The sequence below is a fragment of the Urocitellus parryii genome, chromosome 5 (genome assembly GCF_045843805.1).
Source record: "Urocitellus parryii isolate mUroPar1 chromosome 5, mUroPar1.hap1, whole genome shotgun sequence".
NCBI lineage: Eukaryota > Metazoa > Chordata > Mammalia > Rodentia > Sciuridae > Urocitellus > Urocitellus parryii.
In genome coordinates, this window is record NC_135535.1 from 115,748,608 (window position 1) to 115,765,433 (window position 16,826).

General features: G+C 48.0%; 1 protein-coding gene across 24 annotated transcripts in view; it reads right to left on the reverse strand.

The window, feature by feature from the left end:
* Cacna1c (calcium voltage-gated channel subunit alpha1 C) overlaps positions 1-16,826 on the reverse strand; it is a 697,711-nt gene that overhangs the window by 39,545 nt on the left and 641,340 nt on the right. For 10 of the 24 annotated variants that reach the window (XM_077798895.1, XM_077798915.1, XM_077798909.1 and 7 more), the window contains one exon: positions 12,319-12,402. In XM_077798895.1, coding sequence (XP_077655021.1) covers positions 12,319-12,402 — 84 coding nt within the window. Of the gene's footprint in view, positions 1-12,318; positions 12,403-13,001; positions 13,086-16,826 lie in introns of all 24 variants that reach the window. The other 14 variants (XM_077798896.1, XM_077798894.1, XM_026411072.2 and 11 more) reach the window with 3 other exon arrangements.

Here is a 16,826-nt window from a genome sequence, read left to right on the forward strand (position 1 = left end):
TCATACCTGGAAGGAGTGGAATCACTAGGATTTGGCTAGAGGGCTGATATTGGACATGGTGACAGACAGGCAGACAGACACACACACATACATATGCACTCATACAATAGAAATTTCTTGCAAAGCACCCAACTCCCTTTTCCTTAGGTGTGTGACAGATGATGTTCAGGTCTAGGTATCTTCTGGCATCTCATGAGCCCCAGGCTGGTCTACTGAGTGTTCCCTGTGTTGATGGCTGAGGAGTTCTATGTTTCTGGGATCCAGTGGGATGGGAACTGGGAGGGCAGAGGGAGGGATTCTGCACTACCTTATCCCCTATAATGCCAGGGGATAAGGCAGAGTTCCCAGGAGGAGTGGGCTCTGCTTCCTCTTAGATCCACCTGAAAACCAACACAGCTGCCCATTACTGCTAAGAACCTGGGCAATCCCTTCCTGAATAGGATTAAAATGGAGACAATTCATAACCCTTCTGCTTCACCTGGCCCACTGAGCCACTAAAACACAACACAAAACAAAACTTTCTTTAACCTCTTAAACATTCAGAATTCTTATTTTTTTTAACCTTTCATCTTGTCATTTTTTCTCCTGTTGCTTTTTATTTAGGCCTTTATGGTTCCAATTAAGATCTCATATATTTGAATCATTTTATTTCAAGATTTAAACTTCAGGTGTAATCACCTTGGTTATAGTCTGTTATATTAATAAGTACTAGTTTGATAATCCTTATGAGTGTCTCTGTAATAGCAGGTAAGAAGAGTCGGGAGGAGCTTTGGGTAGCTGAGAGGAAGGACGAAGGCTCTTGAAGATCTCTCTGTTGCCTTCTGCAACCTAAGTAATGACAACTTTCCAAAGAGCCTCACTTTGGAAGAGTCTAGAAACTCATGGATTAACATTAAAGCCAGGCCGTTCAGAGGACTTTTGACTTGCTGGAGCTGTGTTGCCTTTAACATCTCACACAAACTTTTTACAAGCTCCCTGGTCTCAAAAATAGTCATTCGTAGTCACTCAGAAAGCAATCACTGAGTGAGTTCTATGTGGGAACAGTGAAGAAGCCTAAGACAGCCCTTGTCCTCCGAGAACTCCCATCTGCTCATACCCAGGCAGCTGTGCAGGACACTTCCTAGATGATCCCTACAGTCATTTGAATCTTTGGTGACTGCCCAGCTGCAAGTGGAGTTCCTTGGTGAGCTGAAGGGAACCTTGGACTCACTGGCCCTGGGCATTTGTGAGTCCCAAGCTTGGCCCAGAGACATGTTTGAACTGTTTGTCACTGTCTTCGTGAGCACCTGGTATGTGCTCTGAGAAGCTACCTAGCAGGAGTTCTGCTTTGGAATCTACTTTCACCTCACTCTACAGCCTGGAATTCTTGTGCATCAGTCTCTAACCCCCTCCCAGATTTCCTCTCCGTTCTTATGAGTCAGTTTATAGTTTCTCTGTCAGTGGTCTTCCTAGGGAAAAAAGGGGCGGTAAGATTCCCAAATACTTGCCTCATATGCTTGCAGACCCTTCCAGCATCCCCTTTCTACCAGGAGCCAACAGAACTGTTTTCCCAGCCTAAACATTCTGGCTGATTTTAATATGGCACTGTCTCCACTAATGGAAGGCAAGCAATAAAGTTCTGAGCAGCCAATTTGTTCAGCTTTGTTTTCCAATGATCTGGTAATTTAGGATTTCAAGATATTGGGGCAATTAACTTAATCTGTTCATGCAATCTATATAAATGGAATGAGATAATTCTTTCATAGCGGAGTCCCCATGAGTGGTTCCAGGCTCAGGGCAAACAGAAAGCAAAAGCCATTACCACATTTTAATATCCTCATGCCAACTGCCTTGGTTTGGTGTAACTGGCAGTGGTGATGGAATGGCCCTGGGTTGCTCACGGGAGATCTTCCCTGGAAAAACTTTTCTGAATTGAGTTCAGGGTCATATTAGAAGCATCACCTCAGTAGATGAAGTCTTTGTTTCCAGAATTATCCACTGTTCCTTGTCACTGGGCACAAGCTCTAGACCTCACCGTGGAGGCTGAGGGATAAAGCCCGGGGAATGCCAGAGGCCAGGGAGACATATTCTCCTAGATGGAGGGGATTTTCCCAGGAGGATGGTGTGAAGATCCATGGAATTGTTTCTCAGTTGTCACATCACACCCTCTGGAGAGTTAAAAGGTAGTTGAAAAGTAGCTTTTCATCGTATAAAAAAGTTTTAAAAATATTTTTAAAGCATAGCCAGGTGGTAAGGATTACTAGGAATTCAAGGTGGGGCAGCAGGTAGGTAGGCTAGAATATCCAACCAAGTTGTCTTCCAGGACCTCCTCTTGAGATCAGGGGCTAGAGAGCATTTTGAAGGGGCCATGGGTCACAGCTACGCTGCCTTTGTTGTGTTGACTTTGAAAAGGAGCAGACGATCCTCTGATGCCCTCTAGGAAAGATTGGCTCTTGGCCTGGCAGAGGATGCCCCATCCGGAGGGCTGCCATTGAGAAGCAATGGCCATGATACCAGGGTCATTGAGATTCCATGTCACACTGAAACAGGGTCAGTGCAATGTCATGGGGATACATGAATCTTTTACTGGCTGCTCTGCCACAGGAACACTTGATAGATTTTCAAGTCTCTGATATAAATTCCACTCCAAGCCACCTGAAGTTCTGGGTCCAACTGACAGCCCCCTGTCCCCACTCAAGCTCTGCTTCTATGACTGCTCTCTCATCTCTGTTTGATCTGTAAGACTGCTGGTTCTGTCGGGACAGTGTCATGGTGTGGCCAAAGACTGAGGGATTGGTGTTTTGTTGCTGAGAACTGGAGGTCACCTAGGGCATGCTGTACACAGAGAACTGAGAATGGCAGGAGTCATGAGTTTCTAGAGACACTAGACACCAAATTCATGGCCAGGAGCCAGGATGTGCAGGTCAAGGGTAGGTGGGCTTCTTAGTATCTTTTTGTTTCCTTTTCCACCAGGAGACCTGCACATAACTGAAGTGTGGCCTGCTAGCTGTGGAGGAGTCATGAGATGCTGAATCTTAAAGGCACTGGAGATGGCAAAGGAGAAAGGAATTCTAAGGAGGTCAAAGTGAGCTTCATAAAGATGAAAGAAGAGGTTACTTGTCACGAGAGATGCAAGTTTCAGTAAGCACAAGTCAACTGGGATGTACGGAAGCTGAGGGTAGGTGTCAATGGCTTCCAGATTTAAGAGCAAATGAAGGAAGTATGGCTACCTGAAAGCAATTTTGCTGCAGAATTCCTGTTTTGTTCTGGTGTGAATGGAGAGATGGAAATGGATCTGTGGAGGAGGAGTGCTGGGCAGAGGAATATGAGGGAAAAGGACTGGTGGGAAAGGGCAGAGAGCAAGTAAGGACAAAGCCTAGAGGGGAGAGAGGGGAGTGGAAGAGCAGCCCCCACCCTGCTCCCATGGCCAGTCCACGAAACCCACTGGCTTCCACCTCTCTCTCCAGAGTGGAATTCAGTGAAAAGGGCCCCTCTTGTGTTTTTGTGGTGACTGCATGCAGCTGCAATAGTCCTTCAGGTACAGAGCATGGGGATTGCTGGTTCTAGGTTCTCCCTGTCTTTTCATGCTGAACTAAGGAAGGGGGACAGTTTGACTAGCTTGTGCTATTAGCTGTACAGTGGCCAGTTTAGGTGGCTGAAGGTGGCTTAAACCAGGAATCACTCTGTTATTCATCTGCAACCTGATGGCTCCCCAGGTGCTAGGACCTGCTAGAAATACACACCAAACAAAAAGGATTACAAAATGGCCAGGGTGGTTTAGTCTCGCCCTGAGAAGGACAGCCAATATTCAGTCATTCAAACAAACAGTCCCAAGAAGAATGAATAGAATGAATGAATGGAATCAGCTGTCAGCAGTGTTACCAGTGTCAAAGAATGAGAGAGAGAGGGAGGAAGACAGAGACGGGGGGGGGGGGGAGAGAGAGAAAGAGAGAGAGAGAGAGAAAGAGAGAGAGAGAGAGAGAGAGAGAGAGAGAGAGAGAGAGAGAAAGGAGGAGGAGGAGGAGGAGAAGGGGGTGTAGGGGGAGAGGAAGTAGCAGGGAAGGAGAGAGATCAGAAGGATAGAGAAGGAGGGGAGAGAAATAAAAGTACAGCAGGAAGGTAGGGAGACACAGAATCAATAAGGACAGGTGATTGTCAGGTTTGGAACATTAACTATGAGGGTAGATTAGGGTGTCCACAGAAGTGGCTACACTTTCGAAGGTGCTGTGGGCATTTCTGATCCTGTCCATGGTGCAACTCTCCTCACTACTACCTCATGGAGTCTTCTAGGTCCTTTTGCTTTAGAGGGTTCTGGCAAGTGCACCAGCAATAGTGTGCTGAGCCTGTAAGAACTAAATGACAGGCATTGGTGAGGCCAGACGGCTGCCTGGCCCCACCAAGGGTGTGTGTGTGACAGCTTCCTCCACTCTTCTATTTTTGTAGAAAGGAGAGTATAGAGAATAGGGAAGGAAAGGAAATTAGAATGGAATAACAAGTGAAGGGGTCTTGAGCAGAAGGCAGAGGGCAAAGGGAGCAATGGGCAAGTCACGCCTGTGTCCGGACACTCAGGCCACCTAACACAGTTGAAATAAGAACCTCATCAGGATGTCCATAAGAAAAACAGGGTCCCAGGAACCTTTCAGGTCAAGCCTGCAGGATACTTCTCAAAACAACAGCTGTGGGGAAAGCTTCCTGTACCAGGCCACTTTATCAGGGCCGTCTCTCTGTCTTCCTATTGTGTCTGACCTCGAGACTTAGGGGCTTTTGGTTTTCCATTTCCACCCGGACCACTGATGGTGAGATGCATTGTCTCATTTCTAGCCCAGAGTGTAGCTCTGCTAGATCCATTAAGGGCCAGCTCTCTTTCTACGCAGAATAGAAAACTGCCTTTATGGAACCCCCAGAAGGGTGGAGGATGGAGAAATACCCAAACAAAAATCTCCTACCCACTCTAGTGTCGTGTTGCTGGTCTCGTCTCCCTTAGATGCGCTAACTACTCAATCTACAGGTCAAGCAGGATTTTCATCTCTTTAAAGGTAAAATTATTTTTGGAAGCATGGCTTATCAAGTCACTACCACCTCGGTTGAATTAAGTACCACCTTAGTATTAATTAGTGCACTGGAATCACTTCCTTTTAAAGCAAAGCACCTTGGTGGCCTTTGTCTGTTGGAGGGGCCATGGGTGGTGCTGACAGTGGCAGGAAGTTGGAAGGAAGCCTTGAGGGCAACAGAAGGAGGGATCCAGACAAGGAGATAGAGAGAGATGGGTCACCCTACCCAGCTGTCCTGAGATCACCAATTTATACTTCATCCAGAACTAGCTCAGACCACACCAGCCACAGCCATCTAGACAATGTATGGCAACAGCACCATCTGAGCCTTCTACTAAACACAGAATTAGGAGTCAGGTTCAGGTTCTAGGCTGGCCTTGCTCTGAAGACAAGCAGGTTATTTCCTGCTTCCAGATTTGCATGCTTATCTATAAAATATTTCCCAGGCTCTAGCACACAGTAGGCTTTCAATGCACAGTTGAGGAATACATGAGTGGGTATGGTTTGGTCTAGATCTAGGCCTCCAAAGTTGCTTCCACCCCACATTAGGATGAGTCCACTTTCTGACAATCTTTGCCACCTTTGGTCCTCGTGACAGGTCTGGGGAGCACTGCTCAGCCTTGACTTCCTCATGCCTGTTCTGGCCCCTTCTCTGCTCTGACAGGGACAGGGAGGGGTGATCTGGGCCACAGGCAGGCTCAGAGATAGGAGGGCCAGGTGCATGGGGGTTGGAGTATTGGAGGATGGGAGAGAGGCTGGAGTCGTGAAGACTGAGTCCCCTGACTCAGTCCTGAGGGGGTGGACGTGCAGCTGGAGGCAATTCTGACTCAGAGCCACTGCTTTTCTCCATCATTGCAGGACTTAAAACCAGGGCAGGAGCCAACTTGCTCTATGATTTTTATGGGGAGCCAGTTAGGACAACTAATTGTGCCTGCTGGTGCATGGTAGAAGATGCCAAGGTGGAAAGGGGTCAGGAATGAGGGGAAGGGAGATTTGGGGCCAGCACTTGACATGTCTATCCCTGGACATTTCCTGCAGCAGAGCCCAGTGTGCCCCTGCCTCGTTACTGTCCCCTCCATGTTCTCCCTCTTCCCATTGTCATTCCCAAGCTGAAGGGATCAACCAGGCAAGGGGAGTCCATGCTTCCTCTGCCCTTGTCTCCTGGGCCCTATGGGTCAGGCACATGGGTGCTGGGATCAGAGTGCTTTCTGTTTGAGCCTTCCAAGGGCATCGGTCTTCCTGAGTTCAGTATCAGCAGCATCAACAGGCACAGAGAAGTTAAGACAAGCACTCTGCCTAAGTCAAATTGTTGGAGGACATCGATGACAACCTCTGAGTAGTGTGAGCCAATGACGCCTACCCCTTGGTAATGCCATGCTTAGGCCAGCCAGTTGGCTCAGGGATTCAGTCAATGGGCTCCGTGGAGATGCAAGAGTCAATTCTCTGACAGAAATGGCTTTGAACCCCATTAGCTAATGGCTTTGTCACCCATTAGCTGTATGATTTGGGGCAGATAGCTCACCCTGTCTGTGCCTTGATTCCTTGTGCAGAGGGTCAGTCAGTCCTCTGAGGATTTAATCCCATCTCATGTGTAATGTCCTTGGCATGATGCCTGATCTGAGCTCTCTGATCAGAGACTAGTTCTCAGGTTTCCCTTCTCCTCTTCTCCTTCTCCTCTTCCTTCTCATCAGCTGAAGTCACAATACCATAATTCTTAAGCTTTATTTTCCCTTTCTGGTCACTTCCATGGCCCAGCACGTTGCACTTAAGTAAAGCCTTCAGGGTTTCCTCTTTTGGATTTTCCCAGAAGCTCCCCAGAGGCAGTGTTCCTTCCCCTCACACCGTCTCTCTGCCTGCTGCACTCCCCAGAGTACTTTCCTGCCCTTCTCTCTACAACCCCCACGTGAGCCACACCAAAGCCGAGGGAGCCCAGTCCCTAAAGGTGTGGGAGCTCTAGGAAAGGATAAAGGAGATACCCACCTCAAGTACTTAGACTAGAGGGTTGGAGTTGCCAGAGGCTCTCACCTTCCCCAACCCCCTAATCCCCCATGTTCAAGGAAACCAAAGCCCAGAGAATGGGGTAAATTACCCTGTCACCTGGCTTCACAGAGCCCAGCCTGGAAACAAAACAGGGTGTCTTAATTTTCAATTTGAGAATATTTTGCTATATCCATGAAGCAAGAATTCAGGATTCTTAGCACTTTCTATTGTATAAAGTGCTCTAAAAGGCAGAATGAAGAGTGTTCGGAAAGGCTGCTGGCCCAAGCCCCCAATCTGATTGCAATCTGGGATACATGGGAGCAGTTTTTGATGCTCCAAGTCCATGAGAAATAGCTATGGGTTTTACTTCTGGGATATATGATTTCAGACCCAAGAAATCAAGAAGAGCAGAGGCTTCACTGGAGTGGTGTGAAATTGCCCCGGACCTCAGGGTTCAGAGAGGAAACGCAGCTCAGGTTTAGAACAAGGCGATGCATCTGAGAGAAGGGCAGTGGCCCGGGTCTTAGACACTAAAGTACAATTTAGTCTAACTAGATGAGGGGGCCACTTAGGAGGGTGCTCTGGTGACATCCAGCCATCGTTTAGAGGACCTAACTCGGAATTTTCAGAGTGAATAGAAATTTAATCATGAAGTGGCTCTGAGCACTTCACCCTCAGAGAGTCCGTACCTCTCCAGGCCGGAGGCCCCCTGGTTCAGCTCTCCTTGTGCCTCTCTCTGTCTTTCCTCCATCCCTTGGCACCCTCCTCCAGTGCCATGGCAGGATGCCATCTATTTGTGAATGATTCTATGCTGGGACCTCAGATTGGTGCGTCCAGCTGTATTCCTGATGTCTCACTCTGACAGACACGACCAAGCTGAGCTCTGCTCTGCCTGATCCAAATGTGCTCCACCTCCAGTCCTCCCCAGCTCAAACCAACTCCATCCTTCTGCTGCTCTGCCAAAACCACACAGTCATCCTGAGTGCTTGTCCTCCTACACCCACACCCAGTGTGTCAGGAAACACTGTTAGTTCTACTTCCAAAACAGATCCAGAGTCTGACCATGTTTCATAGTGCTTCATTGCTGCCTCATGCTCCCAATCCCCCACCTGGATTACTGACTGTATCTGCCTTCTAAATGCTCTTCCGACTTCCACCTTGACTCTTATAGATAGCTGGACAGTCCTTTAAATAACGGAGTCAGATCGTATGATACCTCTGCTCACAGCCACCAGGATTGCCCTCTTGCTCTGAGTAACAGCCCAGACCTGGCCCCTCTCACCTCTGTGGACCCTCCTCCTCCCCTCCTCCACACTGGCTTGCTCCTGCATGGAAGCTCTTCTCCCAGATATGGATAACTCCTCACATCCTTCCCGTCTTTGCTTTGTTCAGATGCCACCTCTCCCTAATACCCCTGGCCCCCTTACCTGGTGCTGTGCTTCCCCCCCAAAGCACTCCAACATCTTCAAATATACTGTTGACTTCCTCGTTTTCTGTACTTACTGTTCCTTGTCTATTCAGTCCTCTCTAGAAAGCCCGAGGGCTTTTTGTTTTGGCCACCCATCTATCCCAGGTGCTTAATACCGTGGATGACACGTGGAAAGTGGGACTATAAATGCTGTGGAATGAATGACTGATTGATGGTTCTCAGAATTGGTGGGTAATCCATTTTCTGGGGTGGGAGGGGGCACCATAGCCTGGCGAAGGCAAGGAAGAAAAAAGAGATGGGTTCCAGTGTAGGAAATATTTGGAGAGATATTGGGATAAAGGAGGCATCTGGTGAGGGAAAAGAGAATCAATTCCTGAGGCTTAAAGGAATTAAGAGATGATGGGTCACAGGTGAAAAACTCTCATGGATTCCCCTGAAATTCAAGTGTGGATTACCTGCAAATAGAACACAAGCCTGATCATCCATGTCTTGTGATGATGGTATGTCTAGAAAAATCTGGGAAGGCCTGGAGCAGAACCCAGGGAGGCAGGAATTTCTAAAGAATCCTGTGGGACTGGAAAGAAGATCCTAGAGCTGTCCGCTAACAATCTGGAGCAGAAGGATGTGGGTGGAGGGAGCTACCTCCAAGACAGAGAACTATTGTTTACATAACTTGCCATCAATGCTGGCTGTCATCTGAGGGCAGGGTTACACAGAACTGTGCTTCTGGCATAGGCCTATTGAAGCCTGTGCTAGCTGTCATGGGGTTGTTCCTACTGGTTGTTGCCGTGAGTCTAATCACATCTGGGGAACGAGTGTGCTGACAATGTCTGTGGGCTATAAGTCACAATTAGACTAGGGAGATGGTCTTGGATAGAGACCAGGTCCTCCAAGTTATCCCAGCAGGGGTTTTAGAGAGAATGTCATTGGCTTGAGTGCCACATTTGTCTAACCTTTCACAGCACTTTTACATAGAGCTTTTAAATAGATGCTCTTATGTGAGCTTCAAAAGCCACTGCTGTAAATGTCATATTCTTTTGACAGATGAGGAAGTTAAGTCTTAGGGCATTTTGGTAACCAAAGAAGCAAGACTCAAAAAATTGCCAGTTTTCTGACTTCAAGCCCAGCCCTTACTTTTCCCCACCACCCTTGGGTGATGTTATATTTGTTCTTTCTGTTCAAAGACATTATTTGTGTGGGAGAAGGGAGAAAGTAGCCCAGAAATAAGTGCTGTGTTTTGGACACCCTCTCTGGCTCTCTGTCACAGACACTGCTGCCATCTCCTCATAGACGCTCCTTCAGTGTGACTTTATAAACACCCAAGGTCCTCAACAGAGGAGAGAGCAGAGGATGACACTGTGGGATGGAGGGAGGCTGGGGGCAGAGAGAGGTGCACAAGGCAGCTAAGAAGTTATTTCTTATTTAGAAAAAAACTTCTTTATGGTTATTTAAAATATAAATTATAGAAAGTAAAATTTGAATAAGTTCTGGCAGGTGTGAGGACTCCAGGGGGGATGTGTGAGATTTGTACGTTTATAAAAAGATACCATGAGTTAAGAGATAGAGGGACTGGCCTAGGCCAAAGTGAACTGGTCACACACAAGAGGCCTAGATTCCAGCTCTGGGACAGTAAAGAGACTAAATCTCTCCATCGTGACCTTTAGCATCAGCAACTTAGGGATGAGTTTGTTTTTTTTTTTTTGCCTGACACGTTCACAGGGTAGTTAAGAATTCAATGAGATAAAGGCAAAAGTGAATTGTAAATAGAAAACCACTGAACAAATGGAAGGATCTGCTTGATGGTTTCAGGCTCCTCCCTTTTCCTTCCCCTACCTCCCTACTCCCCCAGTATAGCCACTTTTCCTACAGAAATTTGATATCCTAGGACATATATATGTGTACACACACACACACACATGCACACACACATGTACCTTTTGTTTTTCTTTGGAAAGCATGAGTATTTTGAGATAGCATGGCAGGTTGATGCTATCTATTTTATCAGTATTTTACTCCACAAAGGAGCCCCTGGGACTGCAATGGGTCCTCTTTGCCATTGTGAGAAGCAGCTTGCTGTCCTCCTTGTAATTTCCTGTCACGGGGCTCTGAGCCCCTATGCATAGACTTTATTTCCTGTTACCATTCCCGTGGTGCCCCCAGTGCCAAGTACTGCATGGCACAAGCTTTGGCCTTTAAGCTTATGGTCTGGAATAGCACCAGGGAAACACCTCAGGGCTTATCAAGCCTGCAAAACTGGGAGTCCACTCAGGAAGGGAGGAGGCTAGCAGCATTTACAGGAAGCCTGTTTTTTTTTTTTTTTTTTTTTTTTTTTTTTTAATGATCTGAAGAGTTACCGGAAGAAGTCAAGGTAAAGTGTACACAAACACGTGCACGCGTGCACACATACATGCACACACGCATGATAAAGACAGTCTACAATTCTTGGAGATAAAGGGGCATTCAAATCTGGAGCAATAGGGTGAGCAGGGCAGGGGCCAGGGGATATGGGACAGGATGTATGGAAGGGTAACAGCCTCCTTCCAAGTCTGGCTGGAAGGGAGCAGACAGAGACTTCTAATCTGGGAGAATCAAACCAATAAAATGACACATCAATTCAACTGTTTGGGAGAGGGTAAGGATGCACAGCGGATGGGGGACTGGGGGGATAGAGTTTCAAACATCTTACATTAAAACTCTAAAGTGTCTGCTCTGTGCTATTATTCAATGGTTCAATGCATCAAAGTTTTATGCAAACATTATCAAGTCTCTTAATTAAGGAAAAATAATGACAAGAAATTAAACAACACATGTTAAAGACTGACTGCAAGAGGGCTTGCCTATAGATAAAGAGAGAAGATTTAAACATGCCAAGTAACAAAAAGACATGTGCAGGAACTGGTAGGAACTGTATAGGAGGAGGCAACTCTTGGGAGGAGAAGGAGGCAGGAGGCCTTAGAGTGCGGAGGCTGGGGTTCAGTCTGAGGCCAAGGAGCCAGGGAAGGTTATAAGAAGAGGATGGTTTGGAGGAGGAAAAACCAGGCAGGTGCACCATTCAGTTCTCTGTGTAGGTTCATGTTGGAGTGAGGTGCCCATATGGAGCCTGCGTCCACTGCAACCCAGAAAAATAGTCTACCCAGAAGGGCTGTCAGTGGATCACCCAGCCACATGGCTCCTTAGTTTTTTCAGAGAAGTGGGTAATAGCAAGCTTTGGAATGTGATTGGTTTTCTTCTCCCAAAGGAGCCTGGAAGGGACCGGCTTCATGAGCTGCTCATGTTAAACTGAAACAGATTCCATTCAACATGAAGATAAGCAGGTGGTCTTGGGAGAAGGCAGGCTATGGCTGACAATGCAGGCAGAGTCATAGCCTCAACTCAGCGTGCTCCACTTTGTTAGAGCTCCTTTCCAAGATGCTATGTGGATGGAAAGGCAGAGGGGGGAGGTAGTGGTCTGGAGGTGAAGATGGGGGTTAGAAGAGGTTTGGGTCCTGGCCTGAGAAGCTACCCAGAAGTCATAAACAACCCTTCATTTTCTCACTCCATAATTCAACAGAGCTGCATCCTTCTATACAGTGTGAGTCATGCCAGGCTGATTGGAAAGGAAGAGAGAAAAAGATGCAGCAATCAACACTTAAAAGGAAAAGGGAAGTCCTAATGCGTTCCAAAAGTTAAAACAAACAAACAAAAAAGAATGAAAAAAAAAATCTCAAAACAAAGCAACAAGAAAAAAATTCTTTAAACCAATTCAAATCAATAAAAATGAAATAAAAATAAGGAGGTGGGGAGGAGAAAATAAAAATGATGGACAAAAACAAACCAGGGAGAGACAAATGAGTGTTAGAGCAGGCACGGACAGTTAGGTCACAGACGCCATGTACTTACGTTTACCTCGGTGATTGCTATATCAACAATGCTACCCACAACAATCAAGGCGTCAAATGTATTCCATGCATCACAGAAATAGTGCTGCATGGGGCAGAGAAGCCGAGGAAAAGAGAGAGAGGAGGGGGGGAAAAACAAACCAACAACAAAGGAGAAAAACAAAACAAAAAGGGAAGAGGGAAAATGAAAAAAAAAAAGGTATGAAAGAAAGGAGAGAAGAGAAAAAAAATGAGAAAAGAAAGAGGTTACGTGGGCATATTAAATACTCTCTTACCACTCTATAGTTCTGGCCGATCCAACCTGGGCAACCTGGTTTTCGCGGGTGGAGAGGCCTGACAAAGCAGGGTTAGTTCCAAGGTGACGCAGGCTGGGGCCGCCTGGGAGGGGAGCTGGGAGGTGCCTTGGGCCACACCCGCTGCTCCCTCCGCTGGAGCTCTTGGGCCCAGCACCGCCAGGCAGAGCTGGGATAAGTGGAAAAAAAGGAGGACAAACTCCCACTTTTTTTCCCCCACAGGACGACGGCAGGTTCAATAAAAAGCATGACTGGAGGCGGGTAAAACAGGAAATTAAAAAAAAAAACATAAAAGGAGGTAGAGAGAGAGAAAGAGAGAGAGAGAGAGGAACAGAGGAGGCGGAAGAGGTGGAAGGAAGAGGTTTCCTGGGGAGGGCAGAGTAATACTCACATTAGTTTCACTGAGAATGACATCAATTATGCTCCCAATCACGATGAGGAAGTCAAAAACATTCCAGGGATCACTAAAGTAACCCTACATGAGGGAGGGGCAGGCAGGATGGGGATTAAAAAGGAGTATTAGACAGACAAGAACAGAGCAACATCACCATCAGAATCATTGTCCAGGCACCTCAGTGTCGCTGCTGCAGGTTCTGAATACCCTCAGTCTGGCCAGGAGGGCTGGAGCCCAGAAGGGGAGGAGCAGAAAGGAGACATGGGGTCCAGCCTTCCTGCCCCGCCTTCCCTTGGTCACACAGTTCTCATCCTAACAGTTATCCCAGCTCTCCGCCCTTTTCACAGGGGCCCATTCCACATCCCAGCAGGGGCAGGAGTGGGTGTGGGTGTGGGCGGCAAGCCACAGGGATGCAGTGACAGGGCCACACTCTTTTTAGTCCCTGTTTCAGCCTCTCCTACACCTCTGGCTCTTTCTATTAGAAGGACCTGTGGGAAGGAGGGGACACAGGGGTTGCCTCTTTACAGGGGAAAGGCCCTATCATTATCTTAGGTGATAATGGCCATGAAAAAGGCCCAAAAACCTTAGCGATCTGCGTGGCCAGAGGGGTGACTCATGTAAAGCTCAAGAACAAATCATGGAAACAGGATCTATAGTATCTATAGTCAGCTGGCCTCTATGGCATCAAGTGGGCTAACCCTTGCTCCTACGTCGGGCCTGCCCACGGTCTCCAGGGGCAGTTCTGCCTTGGCAAAGGCTTAATTAATTGAAAGAAGACAGCACTGAGGTCAGTGTACAGTCCAGTAATGTCTCTCAGGGCTCTGGACGGCACTGTCAGGGGTGCCTCCTAAGGACCTCCCCAGGTTCCTTTCCCAACATTAGCATGCTCTGATGCAAGTCCCACCAAAATGCCAGTGCCACCCACAGTGAGTGAAGTTACCAAACCCTCGGAACAGGTTTGACGGGGTGGGCTGGGTAGCAGATATGGGGACACTGGCTTCTTAGAAAGGGAACCAAGGCAGTAAAGCCACGGAGGGGAAATGTCCCAGCTTTATCGCTTCTCCCTGTTGACAGGATTTTTGTTTGTGTCTTTCTTACCATATTAGGGAAAGGAAAAATGTCCATGAAAGACTACTTGGACAACTGGTCAACCAATAGGTTGTTCCAGATGCCCTAGAGGCTCATACGGATGGGTAAGCACTTTAAAAAGAGTGGATGAGGTTCTTGGGTCTGTACCCTTTACCTCTCTGAGGACCTAGAGAGCAATGCATGATCTGTGACTTCATGGGACATACAGCCACGGTTCAGGAAACTCTGGTAATGGGACAGTCCTGTGCCCCATGGGTGGAGTGTAAAGGACCTATTTATTACTGAAGAGATTTGTCTTCTTTAAGAAGGGACATTTGCTCCTTTGGTGTTTTGGGAAATGTCCTGTAAAAGGAAAAGGCATGGCTGGCCCCATTTTTTTTCTCTTTTCTCAGCAGGCCCAGCATTTCCCTGTTCTCTGGCTTCCAGGAGATAGCAATCTGGAGTTCAGCTGGTGAGAGGGTATGAAAGCAGGAAGTGTCCTCTGAAAGGTTCCCACATCTTGCCCCAGCTCTCTTGAAGGCTGTCAACTCTCCCGTTTTAGTTTTTCTCACACAAGAGCCAAGCCTCTGTGTTCTTCCGTTTCCTCCTGACTCTATCCAGTTCCCTTAACTTCTCCACTTCCCACCATGCCCTCTATCCAGAGGGACAGCAAGGCATGCTGTCCTCGGGCTGTAATTCTTCGAGTGGGAGGTCAGGTCATAGGGAAAGCGGCCTCTTGGTTCCCAGGCTTTTCTGCCAAAAGAAAATAAACGCCACCTCCGAGACTTTGGACAGCTAGACCCAGGAAGGAGAGGGTGGCCAGGGCTGGGTCAAGGGAAGGTTGGCTTGAAGCCGGGAGCTTTCTTGTTGGCTTTCCAGAGTATTTTCTGAATATCCTGGGGCCTTTGAGGCAGCAAGGACTTCTCTCTCCTGGAGAAGTCATATGCTAGGAGCTGGAAGCCACCAAGTCCCTCCCAGTTCTCAACTGTCCTTCACAGGGTAAAAGGGGAACACTGAATTTGTCAGGGAGGGAATTTGAGAATAAAGACCCCTGTGTGTGTTTTAAAGTTAGACTTTGGAAAACTCTGGGGGCTATCTCTAGATGTGAATACCATCTTTGTGAATAGAGATGTTTCAGAAGAGAGAGGAGAGAGGTCAGGAAAGAGAAGGGAGAAGGACAGGAACAAGAGCAGATCCAGGGATGCTCAGCACCAACCTAGAAAACATGGTATAACCAAAAGTTATTGAGGTGCAGGGACCGGAGGAGAGAGAGGAGGGTAGAAATCTCAGTGCTCAAGGAAGGAGGATGAGTCAGAGACTTTTCATTCACCAGAGAGACCTGAAACAAAATGGGTAAGTTGGCTGTGATCTGCAACATCTCTGAGAGAGGAGAGAGGGGAGGGAAGAAAGGCAGAGATCACGCAAAAGCTGCACGTTGAAAACCAGACACACACACGTAGTTAATCTGCCGCCGCACACCAGGGGAAGGGGCCGAGACTTAAAGGGACCCTGTCAACCTGCAGGCTGTGCACCCCTTGGATTTCTTTGTACATGTGCAGACAGAAGGAAACCTGTCAGTCAACTTCTCCCTGATCTCCACCCTCTCCCAACCACGGCCCCAGGCCAGACTCCACTGAATCTGCTGGAATCTGTTGGGATCAGTGTTTCATGGTCACCCTTGTCCTCCTCAGGCTGTACCGCTAGGGTTTTTGGTTGACTTCTCTGTCCTGTGGAGAGTTACTGGTGACAGGCCACTGGCAGCAGAAACCAGTCAGTTCCCTCATTGCTAAGGGTCCCTCAGGGACACAGCCCTTTGGAGAGTCACACAGCTGAAATGAAGGGGGGGGGCACATGTCTAGAGGGTGAACAGAGTCCCTTTGAGAGGCAGCTTTCCACCTGGACCCATCCACCCACATTCCCATCCCTCACCCCACAGCTCATCAGTCCTCCAAGATGGACCTTGAAGATGGTTTCAGATCCAGTTTTTAAGTCTCTGTTCCCTTTGTCAGCCTCTTCCTCCCACCATTTCAACATCACCTTCTTCCAACGTCTTCCACACCCAGTTCAGAAACAAAGCCCATATCTGCCATTTCGCTCAATAGGTGGTCCAGGGGCAACACCTGGCCAACTCCTGGGGCCTCGGAGGGATATTTTTCCCTACACTCTGGAGTGTGAGGGCTTGATGCCTCTCTCTCTCTATCTCTGTCACACACACACACACACACACACACCACACATGCGTGTGCGCGCGTGCACACACACTCACCTGCGTTGGCCCACCCTCTCATTTGCTGGAAAGCATTGGTAACTGGGGCTTGGGGGTGTAGTAGAGAAGTGGGGTGGAAAAACCATAAGACTTCCTTTTATAAGATCAGTTTCCTCTGGTGACTGGGAACCCAAGAGTTGGGAAGTCAGGAATGGTTGGGAAGAGGTTTTCCTGACTTTCCTTGAAGTGGCAAACCAAACCTCCTCCTGTCCAGCTCCTCAGAACTCCTCAAGCCAAGCAGGGCGTGTCCGTCAGAAGGGATGGTCTATCATAGCTGGAAGCCTGCCCCAGGCCATCGCCAGTCCTACTGACTGAGTGGATTTCCCTTTCAATCCCCAACCTCTGGCCATGCTAGGGAAGGTCACGTTCACCCAGCTGGCAAGCAGCCACCACCCAGGGCAGAATCCAGTCTCTGATTGGGGCTGAACTTCTACTCACTGACTGGTGTGGGCTGAGAAAATGTAGACCCAATTGATATTAATTTCACC